The 21,838-nt window shown below is 43.0% G+C and overlaps 1 protein-coding gene across 1 annotated transcript in view; it reads left to right on the forward strand.

Annotated features, from left to right (window-relative positions):
* dpt (dermatopontin) overlaps nucleotides 1–13,195 on the forward strand; it is a 21,790-nt gene extending 8,595 nt beyond the window's left edge. Inside the window, exons 2-4 of the mRNA XM_039000458.1 lie at nucleotides 7,403–7,528; nucleotides 8,372–8,479; nucleotides 12,536–13,195. Coding sequence (XP_038856386.1) covers nucleotides 7,403–7,528; nucleotides 8,372–8,479; nucleotides 12,536–12,602 — 301 coding nt within the window. The 3' untranslated portion in view covers nucleotides 12,603–13,195. The remainder of the gene's footprint in view (nucleotides 1–7,402; nucleotides 7,529–8,371; nucleotides 8,480–12,535) is intronic.
* The last annotated feature ends 8,643 nt before the right edge of the window (nucleotides 13,196–21,838 follow it).

The raw sequence follows: 21,838 nt of genomic DNA on the forward strand, positions 1-21,838 counted from the left end.
ACTAGCAGTAGTAGCTGTAGTGGTAGCAGTAGTCGCAGTAGTAGTAGTAGCACTACTAGCAGTAGTAGTAGTAGTAGTAGTGGTAGCAGTAGCATCAGTAGTAGTAGTAGTAGTAGTAGTAGTAGTAGTAGTAGCAGTAGTAGCTGTAGTGGGTGCAGTAGTTGTAGGAGTAGTAGTAGTAGTAGTAGTAGCAGTAGTAGTAGTAGTATTAGTAGCAGCAGTAGTAGTAGTAGTAGTAGTAGTAGCAGTAGTAGCTGTAGTGGTAGTAGTAGTAGTAGCAGTACTAGTAGTAGTACTAGCAGTAGTATCTGTAGTGGTAGCAGTACTAGTAGTAGTAGCAGTACTAGCAGTAGTAGCAGTAGCACCAGTAGTAGTAGTAGTAGTAGTAGTAGTAGTAGTAGTAGTAGCAGTAGTAGCTGTAGTGGTAGCAGTAGCAGCAGTAGTAGTAGTAGTAGTACTAGTAGTATTAGTAGTAGCAGTAGTAGCTGTAGTGGTAGCAGTAGCAGTAGCACCAGTAGTAGTAGTAGTAGTATTAGTAGTAGCAGTACTAGCAGTAGTAGCTGTAGTGGTAGCAGTAGTCACAGTAGTAGTAGTGCTAGTAAAATAGCGGGGGGGGGGGAATTGTAGTAGTAGTAGTAGTATTAGTAGTAGCAGTACTAGCAGTAGTAGCTGTAGCAGTAGCAGCAGTAGTAGTAGTAGTAGTAGTATTAGTAGTAGTAGTACTAGCAGTAGTAGCTGTAGTAGTAGCAGTAGCAGCAGTACTAGTAGTAGTAGTAGTAGTACTAGCAGTAGTAGCTGTAGTGGTAGCAGTAGCAGCAGTAGTAGTAGTAGCAGTACTAGCAGTAGTAGCAGTAGTAGTAGTATTAGTAGTAAAAGTACTAGCAGTAGTAGCTGTAGTGGTAGCAGTAGCAGCAGTATTAGTAGTAGCAGTACTAGTAGTAGTAGTATTAGTAGTATCAGTACTAGTAGTAGTAGCAGTAGTAGTAGTATTAGTAGTAAAAGTACTAGCAGTAGTAGCTGTAGTGGTAGCAGTAGCAGCAGTATTAGTAGTAGCAGTACTAGTAGTAGTAGTATTAGTAGTAGCAGTACTAGTAGTAGTAGCAGTAGTCACAGCATTGTGAACAGCATAAACTGGATTGATATTTCACACAATAAATCCTTTAAGTTATTCTTCCCTGCTCTCATCTCCTTTGAGTTATTCTTCCCTGCTCTCATCTTCTTCCAGACAATGTTATGGGGTGTCAGATCGAAACAAGGGTGTGTCCCAAACGGTGCCCTATTCCCTGGTTAGTGTACTACTTTTGACCATGGCCCACAGTCTCTGGTCAAAAGTAGTGCACTATATAGGGAATAGGGTTCCGTTTGCGATGCAGTCTTTTCAGGGAAATTATGAAGTTCTACATAAACAATATGCTAATAATATGGTAATCTACGGTGCTTTGACTCAATCTGTTATTTATTTGTATATATATTTTTCTCCCCAATTTCGATCCTGTCTCATCGCTGCAACTCCCCAACTGGCTCGGGAGGCGAAGGTCGAGTCCTACGTCCTCCGAAACATGACCCGCCAAACCGCGCTTCTTAACACCCACACGCTTAACCCGGAAGCCAACCTCACCAATGTGTTGGAGGAAACACCATTCACCTGACGACTGAGGTCAGCCTGCAGGCGCCTGGTCCGCCACAAGGAGTCGCTAGAGCCAAGTAAAGCACCCCTGGCCAAACCCTCCCCTAATCCGGACGACGCTGGGCCAATTGTGGCCGCCCTATGGGACTCCCGATCACGGCCGGTTGTGATACAGCCTGGGATTGAACCTGGGTCAGTAATGATGCCTCTAGCACTGCAATGCAATGCCTTAGACCACCAAGATGAGAAAAGGCTGGAGTTATTCTCCAAAAACGTCAAGGCCGGAGTTATCTCCAAAAACGTCAAGGCCGGAGTTATTCTCCAAAAACGTCGAGGCCGGAGTTAATCTCCAAAAACGTCAAGGCCGGAGTTATCTCCAAAAACGTCAAGGCCGGAGTTATTCTCCAAAAACGTCAAGGCCGGAGTTATTCTCCAAAAACGTCAAGGCCGGAGTTATTCTCCAAAAACGTCAAGGCCGGAGTTATCTCCAAAAACGTCAAGGCCGGAGTTATTCTCCAAAAACGTCGAGGCCGGAGTTATTCTCCAATAACGTCGAGGCCGGAGTTATTCTCCAATAACGTCGAGGACGGAGTTATTCTCCAAAAACGTCGAGGCCGGAGTTATTCTCCAATAACGTCGAGGCCGGAGTTATTCTCCAATAACGTCGAGGCCGGAGTTATCTCCAATAACGTCGAGGCCGGAGTTATTCTCCAATAACGTCGAGGCCGGAGTTATTCTCCAATAACGTCGAGGCCGGAGTTATTCTCCAAAAACGTCGAGGCCGGAGTTATTCTCCAAAAACGTCGAGGCCGGAGTTATTCTCCAATAACGTCGAGGCCGGAGTTATTCTCCAATAACGTCGAGGCCGGAGTTATTCTCCAATAACGTCGAGGCCGGAGTTATTCTCCAATAACGTCGAGGCCGGAGTTATTCTCCAATAACGTCGAGGCCGGAGTTATCTCCAATAACGTCGAGGCCGGAGTTATTCTCCAATAACGTCGAGGCCGGAGTTATTCTCCAATAACGTCGAGGCCGGAGTTATTCTCCAAAAACGTCGAGGCCGGAGTTATTCTCCAAAAACGTCGAGGCCGGAGTTATTCTCCAATAACGTCGAGGCCGGAGTTATTCTCCAATAACGTCGAGGCCGGAGTTATTCTCCAATAACGTCGAGGCCGGAGTTATTCTCCAAAAACGTCGAGGCCGGAGTTATTCTCCAATAACGTCGAGGCCGGAGTTATTCTCCAATAACGTCGAGGCCGGAGTTATTCTCCAATAACGTCGAGGCCGGAGTTATTCTCCAATAACGTCGAGGACGGAGTTATTCTCCAAAAACGTCGAGGCCGGAGTTATTCTCCAATAACGTCGAGGCCGGAGTTATTCTCCAATAACGTCGAGGCCGGAGTTATTCTCCAAAAACGTCGAGGCCGGAGTTATTCTCCAATAACGTCGAGGCCGGAGTTATTCTCCAATAACGTCGAGGCCGGAGTTATTCTCCAATAACGTCGAGGCCGGAGTTATTCTCCAAAAACGTCGAGGCCGGAGTTATTCTCCAATAACGTCGAGGCCGGAGTTATTCTCCAATAACGTCGAGGCCGGAGTTATTCTCCAATAACGTCGAGGCCGGAGTTATTCTCCAATAACGTCGAGGCCGGAGTTATTCTCCAATAACGTCAAGGCCGGAGTTATTCTCCAATAACGTCAAGGCCGGATGTCACGTTCTGACCATAGTTCTTGTGTTATTTCTTTGTTTTAGTATGGTCAGGGTGTGAGTTGAGTGGGTTATCTATGTTTTGTGTTTCTATGTTGGTTTTCTCGTTTGGCCTGATATGGTTCTCAATCAGAGGCAGGTGTTAGTCATTGTCTCTGATTGGGAACCATATTTAGGTAGCCTGTTTTGTATTGTGGGTTGTGGGTGATTGTTCCTGTTCGTGTGTTCCTGTGTTCTGTGTTCACTATTTCGGGTCTGTGTTCACTATTTCGGGACTGTAGCGTCTTCGGTTATTTTTGTTCAGTTTATTGTTTTTTTCGTTCTTGAAAGTATTCGTAATAAATATGAATACTCACCACACTGCATCTTGGTCCGACATTTCTTACTCCTCAGACGAGGAGAACGATGACTGCCGTTACACCGGAGTTATTCTCCAATAACATCAAGGCCGGAGTTATTCTCCAAAAACGTCAAATGGGCTTGTGTACTCATTCAACGTCTTGGGTGTTTTTCTTCTCCCGGTGATTTTTAACAGTCTTTATACAACTAGCAGTCTCTTGTTCATCCTCTGACATTTCCTTCGTTTACTTTTATGATCCCAGTTTCCTGTGCTTTTAGAAATGTGTTGATGTTTTGGCACAGCTTTCTGACACCAGGGCCAGCTGAGCTCACTCCACTTGTTCAGGAAGCTCAACAAATGTGTCATTCTCTGAAACAACGTCACTATTTGACATAAAATATTCACTTTTTCCCCCCAAGAAACACTATCATTCATGTGTAGACTGAAAAGAAATATTGCCAATAGACGTAATTGGCATTTAGTCGTCGGGTGGTGATCAGCATGCCGCTGTGGTTGGGAAAGGCACTTCATTTATATTGTGTTCCTGCCCTATCCATTGTGTCGCAGCTGCGGTAAGGTTAGGTTACTATCGGGTTTGGAAACAAAGGCTTCCTCTGGGAACTGAGGTAGACGTGCTCTATCATCCCAGGGGCTGAGGCAGACACTGTGGACATTGTAATGTATTTATTTTTTATTTAACTAGGCAAGTCTGTTAAGAACAAATTCTTATTTTCAATGACGGCCTAGGAACAGTGGGTTAACTGCCTTGTTCAGGGGCAGAGCGACATATTTTTACCTTGTCAGCTCGGGGGTTCGATCATCATGATCCTATGATCTCTGATATCTGATCCTCTGATATCTGATCTCTGATATCTCATCTATGATCCTATGATCTCTGATCCTCTGATATCTGATCTCTGATATCTCATCTATGATCCTATGATCTCTGATCCTCTGATATCTGATCTCTGATCCTCTGTGAAATCCTCCTGTAATGGGGCTGGGCATGGATACCTCTGACATCTGATCCTCTGTGAAATCCTCCTGTAATGGGGCTGGGCATGGATACCTCTGACATCTGATCCTCTGTGAAATCCTCCTGTAATGGGGCTGGGCATGGATACCTCTGATATCTGATCTCTGATCCTCTGTGAAATCCTCCTGTAATGGGGCTGGGCATGGATACCTCTGATATATGATATCTGATCCTCTGTGAAATCCTCCTGTAATGGGGCTGGGCATGGATACCTCTGATATATGATATCTGATCCTCTGTGAAATCCTCCTGTAATGGGGCTGGGCATGGATACCTCTGATATCTGATCTCTGATCCTCTGTGAAACCCTCCTGTAATGGGGCTGGGCATGGATACCTCTGATATATGATATCTGATCCTCTGTGAAATCCTCCTGTAATGGGGCTGGGCATGGATACCTCTGATATATGATATCTGATCCTCTGTGAAATCCTCCTGTAATGGGGCTGGGCATGGATACCTCTGATATCTGATCTCTGATCCTCTGTGAAACCCTCCTGTAATGGGGCTGGGCATGGATACCTCTGATATATGATATCTGATCCTCTGTGAAATCCTCCTGTAATGGGGCTGGGCATGGATACCTCTGATATCTGATCTCTGATCCTCTGTGAAACCCTCCTGTAATGGGGCTGGGCATGGATACCTCTGATATATGATATCTGATCCTCTGTGAAATCCTCCTGTAATGGGGCTGGGCATGGATACCTCTGATATCTGATCTCTGATCCTCTGTGAAATCCTCCTGTAATGGGGCTGGGCATGGATACCTCTGACATCTGATCCTCTGTGAAATCCTCCTGTAATGGGGCTGGGCATGGATACCTCTGATATCTGATCTCTGATCCTCTGTGAAACCCTCCTGTAATGGGGCTGGGCATGGATACCTCTGATATATGATATCTGATCCTCTGTGAAATCCTCCTGTAATGGGGCTGGGCATGGATACCTCTGATATATGATATCTGATCCTCTGTGAAATCCTCCTGTAATGGGGCTGGGCATGGATACCTCTGATATCTGATCTCTGATCCTCTGTGAAACCCTCCTGTAATGGGGCTGGGCATGGATACCTCTGATATATGATATCTGATCCTCTGTGAAATCCTCCTGTAATGGGGCTGGGCATGGATACCTCTGATATCTGATCTCTGATCCTCTGTGAAATCCTCCTGTAATGGGGCTGGGCATGGATACCTCTGATATATGATATCTGATCCTCTGTGAAATCCTCCTGTAATGGGGCTGGGCATGGATACCTCTGATATCTGATCTCTGATCCTCTGTGAAACCCTCCTGTAATGGGGCTGGGCATGGATACCTCTGACATCTGATCCTCTGTGAAATCCTCCTGTAATGGGGCTGGGCATGGATACCTCTGATATCTGATCTCTGATCCTCTGTGAAACCCTCCTGTAATGGGGCTGGGCATGGATACCTCTGACATCTGATCCTCTGTGAAATCCTCCTGTAATGGGGCTGGGCATGGATACCTCTGATATCTGATCTCTGATCCTCTGTGAAACCCTCCTGTAATGGGGCTGGGCATGGATACCTCTGAGCTCTGAATTTCCGGCCTGGCCTGAAAGACTAGATGTAACGACGAAAAACAAAAGGAAGGAGGTTGGTTGTAAAACGCGGATGTCTAGCAACCGAAATGTTAGCATTTTAGCAACATTGCAACTACTTAGCATGTTAGCTGACCCTTCCCCTACAAATTGTAGTTAATACATACCATACGAAATGTAACAAATCATACTGAATGGATTGCGCTATATACATTTTAAGGTAATTTCTAATTGAGCTGACATACGCAGAATGTACTGTGAATGCAGTCCATGCTAACACAGGAACATTGCCTTTTACATTTCAATGCTAAACTTCTGCGATATGGACCTGTCCTCCCCATTTAGTTCTATAGCTGCTGGCTGGGACACTGTTGCCATGACAAAGGGCTACAGATCACTGTGCTCTCAGCGCTCTAGGTTAATGTTGGTCAAACTGTTGTGATGACAACTGGCTGTATGGACTATAAACACACTACACAGTGTTTACATCAAATCACCAGAGTGGAGGAGAGGAGGGGAGGAGGGGAGGAGGAGAGAAGACGAGAGGGGAGGAGGGGAGGAGGAGGAGAGAGGAGGGGAGGGGAGAGGGGAGGAGGAGAGAGGAGGGGAGGAGGGGAGGAGGGGAGGAGAGGGGAGGAGGAGAGAAGACGAGAGGAGAGGAGGAGAGAAGAGGAGAGGGGAGGAGGGGAGGAGAGGGGAGAGGAGGAGGGGAGGGGAGAGGGGAGGAGGAGAGAGGAGGGGAGGAGGGGAGGAGAGGGGAGGGCAAGAAAGGGGAGAGGAGAGGGGAGGGGAGGAGGAGGAGAGAGGAGGGGAGGAGGGGAGGAGAGGGGAGGGGAAGAAAGGGGAGAGGAGAGGGGAGGGGGAGGAGAAAAGATGAGAAGATTGTTAATAAACGAAGCTTCCCTCGATGTAATGATAACTGCCTCATTTTCACCTCTTGGATGTCAATTGTATTGAAAGGATGAATTCATCTGAATTTGTTGAAGTGATCTGTAGTCAACTGTGGCAATGAAGCCATTACAACTCTGTATCCTCGGTTTCTGAGACAAATCCTTTGAGATTCTTGGCCAACTATATTATGGGTCTTTGGTTCATGAAGTTTATTTTACAAGTTGTATTTCAGGTCTTCAACATGCGGCAACAATGGCCTGGTGGCGGGGGTGATGAGCAAGTACTTTGAGCCTGTCCTGGACCGCGAGTGGTCGTTCTACTGCTGTCGCTACAGCCGCCGCTGCCCCTACTCCTGCTGGTAAGTCCCCTACGTCTAACCCTACCTAATCTTAACATAACCTTAACCCAACCTAAACCTAACCTAACCTTACACTACCCTACCCAACCTTAACCTAACCCTACCCAACCTAAACCTAACCTTACACTACCATACCCTACCCAACCTTAACCTAACCCTACCCAACCTAAACCTAACCTTACACTACCCTACCCAACCTTAACCTAACCCTACCCAACCTAAACCTAACCTTACACTACCCTACCCTACCCTACCCAACCTTAACCTAACCCTACCCAACCTAAACCTAACCTTACACTACCCTACCCAACCTTAACCTAACCCTACCCAATCTAACCCTACCCAATCTAACCCTACCCAATCTAACCTAACCTTAACCCAACCTAAACCTAACCCAATCTAATCCTACCCAACCTTAACCTAACCTAACCTTAACCCAACCTAAACCTAACCCTAACCCAGCCTAACCCTACCCAACCTAAACCTAACCCTAACCCAGCCTAACCCTACCCAACCTTAACCTAACCCTAACCCTAACCCAACCCAACCTTACCCTAACCCTACCTTAACCTTACCCAACCTAACCCTACCCTCTCTCTCTCTCTCTCTCTCGTCTTTATTATTTTGGAACTTTTGTGAGTACTGTTTACTGTACATTTTTTATTGTTTATTTTACTTTTGTTTACTATCTATCTCATTTGCTTTGGCAATAAATCCCGGGAGAGAGCGAGGGAGATTTCAAATGTCATATTATGTCTATATACAGGGTTGCAACAATGTGCAAATAGTTCAAGTACACAAGGGAAAATAAATAAACATCTCTCTCTCTCTCTCTCTCCATAGGAAATCATTGGAGGTGCCTGGGCAATACAGAGAGGAGGGAGAGTTTGTCATCCCCGGCTATGGCTACTTCATCAGAGGGGCTCAGACCACCTTCGATGGAGTTCTCAGGTCTGTAGACTGTAGCTGCAGGTCATTCATTGGTCAGTTAGTTAGTTAGTTAGTTATCTAGCTAGTTAGTTTGTTAGTTCGTTAGTTAGTTATCTAGCTAGTTAGTTATCTAGCTAGTTCGTTAGTTATCTAGCTAGTTAGTTAGTTATATGGCTAGTTAGTTAGTTATATAGTTAGTTAGTTAGTTATCTAGCTAGTTAGTTAGTTATCTAGCTAGTTAGTTCGTTCAGGGGCCGAGTACAGACTACTGTCTGTAGTAGCTGGAATTTGGAGTGGCTCCTTCCAACTCATGTCTGGTATTGCATGGTAGAAGCATTGTTGTTGCATTGTAGTAGCTTGGAATGGTAGTATTTTTAATCTTCTATCTCTACTCTAAAAAACTAAAGTATATCTACTCCATCACTTGTTGAAGTCCAAAACGTTTCATGGCTTCAGGAGGGAAGACTGAAATAGTAGTCCATTAATAACACTGAAACGAGGCGAGGCCATCTCATATCTCAGCCTGAAGTTTAATAGCAGTATCTATCCAGCCAACCACTCACTGTGGAAAACAGCCTGTCATTCACATCCATCCAACTACTCACTGTGGAAAACAGCCTGTCATTCACATCCATCCAACTACTCACTGTGGAAAACAGCCTGTCATTCACATCCATCCAACTACTCTCTGTGAAAAACAGCCTGTCATTCACATCCATCCAACTACTCTCTGTGAAAAACAGCCTGTCATTCACATCCATCCAACTACTCACTGTGAAAACAGCCAGCCATTCACATCCATCCAACTACTCACTGTGGAAAACAGCCTGTCATTCACATCCATCCAACTACTCACTGTGGAAAACAGCCTGTCATTCACATCCATCCAACTACTCTCTGTGAAAAACAGCCTGTCATTCACATCCATCCAACTACTCACTGTGGAAAACAGCCTGTCATTCACATCCATCCAACTACTCACTGTGGAAAACAGCCTGTCATTCACATCCATCCAACTACTCACTGTGGAAAACAGCCTGTCATTCACATCCATCCAACTACTCTCTGTGAAAAACAGCCTGTCATTCACATCCATCCAACTACTCTCTGTGGAAAACAGCCTGTCATTCACATCCATCCAACTACTCACTGTGGAAAACAGCCTGTCATTCACATCCATCCAACTACTCTCTGTGAAAAACAGCCTGTCATTCACATCCATCCAACTACTCTCTGTGAAAAACAGCCTGTCGTTCACATCCAACCAACTACTCTCTGTGAAAAACAGCCTGTCATTCACATCCATCCAACTACTCTCTGTGGAAAACAGCCTGCCGTTCACATCCATCCAACTACTCACTGTGGAAAACAACCTGCCATTCACATTCATCCAACTACTCACTGTGAAAAACAGCCTGTCATTCACATCCATCCAACTACTCTCTGTGGAAAACAGCCTGTCATTCACATCCATCCAACTACTCTCTGTGGAAAACAACCTGCCATTCACATCCATCCAACTACTCACTGTGGAAAACAACCTGCCATTCACATCCATCCAACTACTCACTGTGGAAAACAGCCTGTCATTCACATCCATCCAACTACTCACTGTGGAAAACAGCCTGTCATTCACATCCATCCAACTACTCTCTGTGGAAAACAACCTGCCATTCACATCCATCCAACTACTCACTGTGGAAAACAGCGTGTCATTCACATCCATCCAACTACTCACTGTGGAAAACAACCTGCCATTCACATCCATCCAACTACTCTCTGTGGAAAACAGCCTGTCATTCACATCCATCCAACTACTTTCTGTGAAAAACAGCCTGTCATTCACATCCATCCAACTACTCACTGTGGAAAACAGCCTGTCATTCACATCCATCCAACTACTCTCTGTGGAAAACAACCTGCCATTCACATCCATCCAACTACTCACTGTGGAAAACAACCTGCCGTTCACATCCATCCAACTACTCACTGTGGAAAACAGCCTGTCATTCACATCCATCCAACTACTCTCTGTGAAAACAGCCTGTCCTTCACATCCATCCAACTACTCACTGTGGAAAACAACCTGCCATTCACATCCATCCAACTACTCACTGTGGAAAACAACCTGCCATTCACATCCATCCAACTACTCACTGTGGAAAACAGCCTGTCATTCACATCCATCCAACTACTCTCTGTGGAAAACAGCCTGCCATTCACATCCATCCAACTACTCTCTGTGGAAAACAACCTGCCATTCACATCCATCCAACTACTCACTGTGGAAAACAGCCTGCCATTCACATCCATCCAACTACTCACTGTGGAAAACAGCCTGCCATTCACATCCATCCAACTACTCACTGTGGAAAACAACCTGCAATTCACATCCATCCAACTACTCACTGTGGAAAACAGCCTGTCATTCACATCCATCCAACTACTCACTGTGGAAAACAACCTGCCATTCACATCCATCCAACTACTCTCTGTGGAAAACAGCCTGTCATTCACATCCATCCAACTACTCACTGTGGAAAACAACCTGCCGTTCACATCCATCCAACTACTCTCTGTGGAAAACAGCCTGTCATTCACATCCATCCAACTACTTTCTGTGAAAAACAGCCTGTCATTCACATCCATCCAACTACTCACTGTGGAAAACAACCTGCCATTCACATCCATCCAACTACTCACTGTGGAAAACAACCTGCCATTCACATCCATCCAACTACTCACTGTGGAAAACAGCCTGTCATTCACATCCATCCAACTACTCACTGTGGAAAACAACCTGCCGTTCACATCCATCCAACTACTCACTGTGAAAAACAGCCTGTCATTCACATCCAACCAACTACTCTCTGTGAAAAACAGCCTGTCATTCACATCCATCCAACTACTCACTGTGGAAAACAACCTGTCATTCACATCCATCCAACTACTCACTGTGGAAAACAGCCTGTCATTCACATCCATCCAACTACTTTCTGTGAAAAACAGCCTGTCATTCACATCCATCCAACTACTCACTGTGGAAAACAACCTGCCATTCACATCCATCCAACTACTCTCTGTGGAAAACAGCCTGTCATTCACATCCATCCAACTACTCACTGTGGAAAACAACCTGCCGTTCACATCCATCCAACTACTCTCTGTGGAAAACAGCCTGTCATTCACATCCATCCAACTACTTTCTGTGAAAAACAGCCTGTCATTCACATCCATCCAACTACTCACTGTGGAAAACAGCCTGTCATTCACATCCATCCAACTACTCTCTGTGGAAAACAACCTGCCATTCACATCCATCCAACTACTCACTGTGGAAAACAGCCTGTCATTCACATCCATCCAACTACTCACTGTGGAAAACAGCCTGTCATTCACATCCATCCAACTACTCTCTGTGAAAAACAGCCTGTCATTCACATCCATCCAACTACTCACTGTGGAAAACAGCCTGTCATTCACATCCATCCAACTACTTTCTGTGAAAAACAGCCTGTCATTCACATCCATCCAACTACTCTCTGTGAAAAACAGCCTGTCATTCACATCCATCCAACTACTCTCTGTGAAAAACAGCCTGTCATTCACATCCATCCAACTACTCTCTGTGAAAAACAGCATGTCATTCACATCCATCCAACTACTCTCTGTGAAAAACAGCCTGTCATTCACATCCATCCAACTACTCACTGTTGAAAACAACCTGTCATTCACATCCATCCAACTACTCACTGTGAAAACAGCCTGTCATTCACATCCATCCAACTACTCACTGTGGAAAACAGCCTGCCATTCACATCCATCCAACTACTCACTGTGGAAAACAGCCTGTCATTCACATCCATCCAACTACTCACTGTGGAAACAGCCTGTCATTCTCATCCTGTCTTTCTTTCTTTTTTTCTTTCCTTCTGTCTGTCTGTCTGTCTGTCTGTCTGTCTGTCTGTCTGTCTGTCTGTCTGTCTGTGTGTGTGTCTGTCGATGTCTGTCTGTCTTTCTGTATTTCTGTCTGTTTGCCTGTCTGATAACCTTCTTCTCTCTTTGTGTTTGTTGCAGAGATCGGCAGTGGAAGTACATTGTGTGCAGAATGACCGATTTCGACTGTGAATTTGAGAATTTATAGATGTACATTCAGACCCGGTAAACACGGCGAGATGGCCACTGCTGTTTGGCGAAGAGAGTCCCGTGTGCAACAAACCGCTGTTCTACGACCATCGACCAAACAGATGCTTCCCTCTACATGAATTTGTCTTTCACTTCAACCACTAAAGTACGACTACACAAACCCACAATAGCAACAGATCCCCAGAGTCATTAAGTCCATTATTCACATCCCCTCCCAGAATCATTAAGTCCATTATTCACATCCCCAGAATTATTAAGTCCATTATTCACATCCCCAGAATCATTAAGTCCATTATTCACATCCCCAGAATCATTAAGTCCATTATTCACCCTTGTTAATGACATCTCACTCTTTACTATTAATATTTCATTATTCATGATTCTTGATAATAACCATGTTTGTTTTATTTTTTGGGATGAATGTTACGTTAAGTTTTAGATGTCAAATCACTTATCTTTATATCTATCGTAGCACCATAGCAATATAAATAAAATGTCTGTGTACAGCACTTAGCCTACTTTTCAAAATGAAAAAAATCAAGTAATGTCTCTACTTGTTATGCTAAATAAAAGTCCAATGGTTGAACGATATCAGAGTGTATCAGTTTGTGTTCAGTTGGTAGAGCACGGTTCAGTTGGTAGAGCACGGTTCAGTTGGTAGAGCACGGTTCAGTTGGTAGAGCATAGAGCACGGTTCAGTTGGTAGAGCACGGTTCAGTTGGTAGAGCACGGTTCAGTTGGTAGAGCACGGTTCAGTTGGTAGAGCATAGAGCACGGTTCAGTTGGTAGAGCACGGTTCAGTTGGTAGAGCACGGCTCAGTTGGTAGATCACGGTTCAGTTGGTAGAGCACGGCTCAGTTGGTAGAGCACGGTTCAGTTGGTAGAGCACGGCTCAGTTGGTAGAGCACGGTTCAGTTGGTAGAGCACGGCTCAGCTGGTAGAGCACGGTTCAGTTGGTAGAGCACGGTTCAGTTGGTAGAGCACGGTTCAGTTGGTAGAGCACGGCTCAGTTGGTAGAGCACGGTTCAGTTGGTAGAGCACGGTTCAGTTGGTAGAGCACGGTTCAGTTGGTAGAGCACGGCTCAGTTGGTAGAGCACGGTTCAGTTGGTAGAGCACGGTTCAGTTGGTAGAGCACGGTTCAGTTGGTAGAGCACGGTTCAGTTGGTAGAGCACGGTTCAGTTGGTAGAGCACGGCTCAGTTGGTAGAGCATAGAGCATGGTTCAGTTGGTAGAGCATATAGCACGGTTCAGTTGGTAGAGCACGGCTCAGTTGGTAGAGCATAGAGCATGGTTCAGTTGGTAGAGCATATAGCACGGTTCAGTTGGTAGAGCACGGCTCAGTTGGTAGAGCATAGAGCATGGTTCAGTTGGTAGAGCATATAGCACGGTTCAGTTGGTAGAGCACGGCTCAGTTGGTAGAGCATAGAGCATGGTTCAGTTGGTAGAGCATATAGCACGGTTCAGTTGGTAGAGCACGGCTCAGTTGGTAGATCACGGTTCAGTTGGTAGAGCACGGCTCAGTTGGTAGAGCACGGTTCAGTTGGTAGAGCACGGCTCAGTTGGTAGAGCACGGTTCAGTTGGTAGAGCACGGCTCAGCTGGTAGAGCACGGTTCAGTTGGTAGAGCACGGTTCAGTTGGTAGAGCACGGTTCAGTTGGTAGAGCACGGCTCAGTTGGTAGAGCACGGTTCAGTTGGTAGAGCACGGTTCAGTTGGTAGAGCACGGTTCAGTTGGTAGAGCACGGCTCAGTTGGTAGAGCACGGTTCAGTTGGTAGAGCACGGTTCAGTTGGTAGAGCACGGTTCAGTTGGTAGAGCACGGTTCAGTTGGTAGAGCACGGCTCAGTTGGTAGAGCACGGTTCAGTTGGTAGAGCACGGCTCAGTTGGTAGAGCATAGAGCATGGTTCAGTTGGTAGAGCATATAGCACGGTTCAGTTGGTAGAGCACGGCTCAGTTGGTAGAGCATAGAGCATGGTTCAGTTGGTAGAGCATAGAGCACGGTTCAGTTGGTAGAGCACGGCTCAGTTGGTAGAGCATAGAGCATGGTTCAGTTGGTAGAGCATAGAGCATGGTTCAGTTGGTAGAGCATATAGCACGGTTCAGTTGGTAGAGCATAGAGCATGGTTCAGTTGGTAGAGCATATAGCACGGTTCAGTTGGTAGAGCATAGAGCATGGTTCAGTTGGTAGAGCATAGAGCATGGTTCAGTTGGTAGAGCATAGAGCATGGTTCAGTTGGTAGAGCATAGAGCACGGTTCAGTTGGTAGAGCATATAGCACGGTTCAGTTGGTAGAGCACGGCTCAGTTGGTAGATCACAGTTCATTTGCAACACCAGGGTTGTGGGTTTGATTCCTATGGGGGGACCCCATGCATTCCCTTCTGTAAGTCGCTCTAGATAAGAGTGTCTGCTAAGTGACTAAAATGTACAATGAGATGTTAGACCACAGGGTGAACCAGGGAAGAGGACTGGAGAGGAGAGTGTATCCATGTTGTGATGTCAGACCACAGGATGAACCACAGACTCCAACACTGCAAGATGAAGGCAGCTCTGAGTAGCACATGGAGTGTCTTAGCTGCCGCAGATATACAGCGCCTTCGGGAAGTATTCAGACCCCTAGACTTTTCCCCATATTTTGTTACGTTACAGCCTTATTCTAAAATGGATTAAATATATGTTTTTCCTCAGCAATCTACACACAATACTCCATAATTACAAAGCGAAAACAGGTTTTTAGAAATGTTTGCAAATAAAAAACTGAAATACCTTATTTACATAAGTATTCAGACCCTTTGCTATGAGACTCAAAATTTAGCTCAGGTGCATCCTGTTTCCATTGATCATCCTTGAGATGTTTCTATAACTTGATGTCTGCAGCATTGAAGGTCCCCAAGAACACAGTGGCCTCCATCATGCTAGTATTTACTTGTGGCGCTATGCTAGGCTATGCTAGTCAGCTTTTTTACTGATGAGGGTGCTCCCGGATCCGGGATGAGTACCAAGTAGAATTAAGGCAGTGCTGGAAAATGATGGTGGCCAATACTAGCATCTAAATATCATGAAATCACAAGTCCAAGACACCAGATGAAAGATACACATCTTGTGAATCCAGCCATCATTTCCGATTTTTAAAATGTTTTACAGGGAAAACACAATATGTATTTCTATTAGCTAACCACAATAGCAAAAGATTCAACCGCATATTTTCACCATTTTTTTACCGCATAGGTAGCTATCACAAATTCGACCAAATAAAGATATAAATAGTCACTAACCAAGAAACAACTTCATCAGATGACAGTCTGATAACATATTTATTGTATAGCATATGTTTTGTTCGAAAAATGTGCATATTTCAGGTATAAATCATAGTTTTACATTGCAGCCACCATCACAAAATCTCACCAAAGCAGCTAGAATAACTACAGAGACCAACGTGAATTACCTAAATACTCATCATAAAACATTTATGAAAAATACATGGTGTACAGCAAATTAAAGACAAACATCTTGTGAATCCAGCCAATATTTCAGATTTTTTAAGTGTTTTACAGCGAAAACACAATATAGCATTATATTAGCTTACTACAATATCCAACCACACAACAGCATTGATTCAAGGCAACGCTAGCGATAGCGACAAAACCAGCAAAAGATATTCATTATTTCACTAACCTTCATAAACTTCATCAGATGACAGTCCTATAACATCATATTACACAATACATATATGGTTTGTTCGAAAATGTGCATATTTAACGGCACAAATCGTGGTTGAACAATGTGAATACGTAGTGAAAATGCAGAAATATTGTCCGGAGAAATCTTGGAGAGGCACCTATTCTAATCAAATAACTAATCATAAACTTTACTAAAAAATACATGTTGGACAGCAAATTAAAGATACACTAGTTCTTAATGCAACCGCTGTGTTAGATTTTTAAAAATAACTTTAGTACGACATACAGCTTACGTTATAGCGAGACAGCGCCCAAAATCTGGGCGGAATATACGTCTAAACATTTGACAGAAATACGAAATAACATCATAAATGGTTCCTACTATTTGATGAGCTTCCATCAGAATCTTGTACAAGTTGTCCTTTGTCCAGAATAATCGTTGTTCGGTTGTAGAATGTCGTCTTCATCTGTAGAACGCTAGCCATGCGGCACAGAAGTGTCCAACTCACCAGAACGCATAACAAAGAAAATACCGAAAATCGGAATAAACTAATATAAACTGATATAAGTCGGTTTAATATAACAAATTTACACGGTTATACAAGCTGTACACTCACTACCTTACATTGTAGCAAAGTGTCATTTCTTCAGTGTTGTCACATGAAAAGATAAACTCAAATATTTACAAAAATGTGAGGGGTGTACTCACTTTTGTGATATACTGTATATATTTTTAAAATAAATTAGGTAAAATTTCGAAAAACATTTGTTGCTTTGTCATTATGGGGTATTGCATGTAGTGGAGTAGTTTAACTACCCAGATATATAACCACGGAGTAGTTTAACTACCCAGATATATAACCACGGAGTAGTTTAACTACCCAGATATATAACCACGGAGTAGTTTAACTACCCAGATATATAACCATTGAGTAGTTTAACTACTCAGATATATAACCACGGAGTAGTTTAACTACCCAGATATATAACCATTGAGTAGTTTAACTACTCAGATATATAACCACGGAGTAGTTTAACTACCCAGATATATAACCATTGAGTAGTTTAACTACCCAGATATATAACCACGGAGTAGTTTAACTACCCAGATATATAACCACGGAGTAGTTTAACTACCCAGATATATAACCACGGAGTAGTTTAACTACTCAGATATATAACCACGGAGTAGTTTAACTACCCAGATATATAACCACGGAGTAGTTTAACTACCCAGATATATAACCACGGAGTAGTTTAACTACCCAGATATATAACCACGGAGTAGTTTAACTACCCAGATATATAACCACGGAGTAGTTTAACTACTCAGATATATAACCACGGAGTAGTTTAACTACCCAGATATATAACCACGGAGTAGTTTAACTACCCAGATATATAACCACGGAGTAGTTTAACTACCCAGATATATAACCACGGAGTAGTTTAACTACTCAGATATATAACCACGGAGTAGTTTAACTACTCAGATATATAACCACGGAGTAGTTTAACTACCCAGATATATAACCACGGAGTAGTTTAACTACCCAGATATATAACCACGGAGTAGTTTAACTACTCAGATATATAACCACGGAGTAGTTTAACTACCCAGATATATAACCATTGAGTAGTTTAACTGTCTCTGTCTCCAGGTCTAGATTATTTATAGATACTGTCTCCAGTTCTAGATTATTTATAGATTCTGTCTCCAGGTCTAGATTATTTATAGATACTGTCTCCAGTTCTAGATTATTTATACATACTGTCTCCAGGTCTAGATTATTTATAGATACTGTCTCCAGTTCTAGATAATTTATAGATACTGTCTCCAGTTCTAGATTATTTATAGATTCTGTCTCCAGGTCTAGATTATTTATAGATTCTGTCTCCAGGTCTAGATTATTTATAGATACTGTCTCCAGGTCTAGATTATTTATAGATTCTGTCTCCAGGTCTAGATTATTTATCGATTCTGTCTCCAGGTCTAGATTATTTATAGATACTGTCTCCAGGTCTAGATTATTTATAGATTCTGTCTCCAGGTCTAGATTATTTATAGATATTGTCTCCAGGTCTAGATTATTTATAGATTCTGTCTCCAGGTCTAGATTATTTATCGATACTGTCTCCAGGTCTAGATTATTTATAGATACTGTCTCCAGGTCTAGATTATTTATAGATACTGTCTCCAGTTATAGATTATTTATAGATTCTGTCTCCAGGTCTAGATTATTTATAGATACTGTCTCCAGGTCTAGATTATTTATAGATACTGTCTCCAGTTCTAGATTATTTATAGATACTGTCTCCAGTTCTAGATTATTTATAGATTCTGTCTCCAGGTCTAGATTATTTATACATACTGTCTCCAGGTCTAGATTATTTATAGATACTGTCTCCAGGTCTAGATTATTTATAGATTCTGTCTCCAGGTCTAGATTATTTATAGATACTGTCTCCAGGTCTAGATTATTTATACATACTGTCTCCAGGTCTAGATTATTTATAGATACTGTCTCCAGGTCTAGATTATTTATAGATTCTGTCTCCAGGTCTAGATTATTTATAGATACTGTCTCCAGGTCTAGATTATTTATAGATACTGTCTCCAGGTCTAGATTATTTATAGATACTGTCTCCAGGTCTAGATTATTTATAGATTCTGTCTCCAGGTCTAGATTATTTATCGATACTGTCTCCAGGTCTAGATTATTTATAGATACTGTCTCCAGGTCTAGATTATTTATAGATACTGTCTCCAGGTCTAGATTATTTATAGATACTATCTCCAGGTCTAGATTATTTATAGATTCTGTCTCCAGGTCTAGATTATTTATACATACTGTCTCCAGGTCTAGATTATTTATAGATACTATCTCCAGGTTTAGATTATGTATAGATACTATCTCCAATACTGTCTCCAGGTCTAGATTATTTATAGATACTGTCTCCAGGTCTAGATTATTTATCGATACTGTCTCCAGGTCTAGATTATTTATAGATACTGTCTCCAGGTCTAGATTATTTATAGATACTGTCTCCAGGTCTAGATTATTTATAGATACTGTCTCCAGGTCTAGATTATTTATAGATACTATCTCCAGGTTTAGATTATGTATAGATACTATCTCCAATACTGTCTCCAGGTCTAGATTATTTATAGATACTATCTCCAGGTCGAGATTATTCATGGTTTGATCATATAGAAATATCAAAACATTATTTTAACAACTCCAAAGGAATTGATGTGGCTCAGGAACAACCCAGCTAGCACCTAACGTTCTGAGAACCATCCGTTTCTTAGGGCTTGGTGAGGGCGTGGTTGTCCTATGGTTATTTTGCATAGAACCTTCCCACAACTTTCTGGGAATGGTGCAGGGTAGTGAGCTTGCAGCATGCTGAATACAGATTTGGGGCTCTGTTCACAGCAGGAACGGATGAGGTCTGAGCTTGTAGCATGCTGAATACAGATTTGGGGCTCTGTTCACAGCAGGAACGGATGAGGTCTGAGCTTGCAGCATGCTGAATACAGATTTGGGGCTCTGTTCACAGCAGGAACGGATGAGGTAGTGAGCTTCCAGCATGCTGAATACAGATTTGGGGCTCTGTTCACAGCAGGAACGGATGAGGTCTGAGCTTGTAGCATGCTGAATACAGATTTGGGGCTCTGTTCACAGCAGGAACGGATGAGGTAGTGAGCTTGCAGCATGCTGAATACATATTTGGGGCTCTGTTCACAGCAGGAACGGATGAGGTCTGAGCTTGCAGCATTCTGAATACAGATTTGGGGCTCTGTTCACAGCAGGAACGGATGAGGTCTGAGCTTGCAGCATGCTGAATACAGATTTGGGGCTCTGTTCACAGCAGGAACGGATGAGGTCTGAGCTTGCAGCATGCTGAATACAGATTTGGGGCTCTGTTCACAGCAGGAACGGATGAGGTCTGAGCTTGCAGCATGCTGAATACATATTTCCCTCCCATCTTCCGTCTTCTCTTGGCTTTTCTTTGGCTTTAATGGTCAGGGCTTGGACACAACAACCCTAGCAATGGCCAGATGCTGTCCAGAATGGATTGGCTGTAATTAGATTTAATTGCAGAGATCTCAAAGCTGTAAAGCGGTCTGAACGTAACGTTTGGAATCTATATTCCCCTCGTTAAATAAAGGTTAAATGTATACTGTAATTATGGGACGATACGTTATCAGAAGAACTCGAAATGTCTTCTGATATAAATCCCTCAAAACAACCACATTTTGCTGTCATTCTACCGCAAGAAATAAAGCTAAATGTTATGTCCAGTTTAATATTCTGTAGAACAACCCAGCTAGCACATAACGTTCTGAGAACCATATGATTCTTAGAGCTTGGTAAGAGTGTGGTTGTCCTATGGTTATTTTGCATAGAACCTTCCCACAACGTTCTGGGAATGGTGCAGGATAGTTGCTTGGCTTTGGAACATTCTCAGCACATTTAAAGGAACTTGACAAAAAAACTATTTTCTTGGTATTTCAATACTTCAAAGAACGTTTCCTAAAAGTTCAAACGGTTAAATTTCATTTCAATGTTGGTAATGTTCTAGGAAAGTTCTCCAACTGGTTTGACATTGGGAATGTTCTCAAATTGTTCAGAGAACGTTAACAAACAACGTTGTTCATGTGGTTCTATTTAATGTCATATTTTTACTACGTTCTGGGAACGTTCAAAAAAATTGTGTGACTTAAGCAATGTTCGCAGAACGTTCAGAGAATGTATGGTTATCTTTTATGTCCGTTATTGGCAATAGTCTAGGAATGTTTTCAAAAAATGTAATTGTACGTTAACATCAATAAAACTATAAACTATTATCAGAACATGAAGAAAACATGAAGAACATGAGAAAAAACTCTCCATAAAACCACAGGAAAACTTGAGTAACGTTCAGAGAAGAATGCTAAGAATATTATTTAAAAACGTACATTCCGTTCTCAGCATCAACAAAACTCTCTCTCTATTCTCTATCTTGTTAAGTGTGTTCAGGTGTGTTGGCCACGCCCATTAATTGGCCACACCTGATCTTAATGAGTGCTCCTTTGAAATGGTGTCTGTTTGAATAGACTAAACTGAACAACTTTGTATGTGTAAAAAACATGGCATGCTATCTCCCTCCTGGTGGTGCAGTGGACTAATCCATGCATAGAGAACAGGTTTGAATCTCACTGATGCCTTGTCATAATAAGAACATACATGTGTTTGTGTGTTTAATGCCTAAGGAAATTAATTTCCATGTATTCTATCTGTGCTTGGAATCCCAAAAAGCTAGCAGTATTACTGAAACGTTGGTGAACATTTTTGTTATGGAAGTTATTCCAAAAAGCTCAAAATAGTCTATAAATTCCATTCTCAGAGCGTTAATTAAACCTCCCTGGAACCAGAGTAAAACGTTCTCAGAACCTCCCTGGAACCAGAGTAAAACGTTCTCAGAACTTCCCTGGAACCAGAGTAAAACGTTCTCAGAACTTCCCTGGAACCAGAGTAAAACGTTCTCAGAACTTCCCTGGAACCAGAGTAA

Source organism: Salvelinus namaycush, chromosome 9 (genome assembly GCF_016432855.1).
Source record: "Salvelinus namaycush isolate Seneca chromosome 9, SaNama_1.0, whole genome shotgun sequence".
NCBI classification, from domain to species: Eukaryota; Metazoa; Chordata; class Actinopteri; order Salmoniformes; family Salmonidae; genus Salvelinus; species Salvelinus namaycush.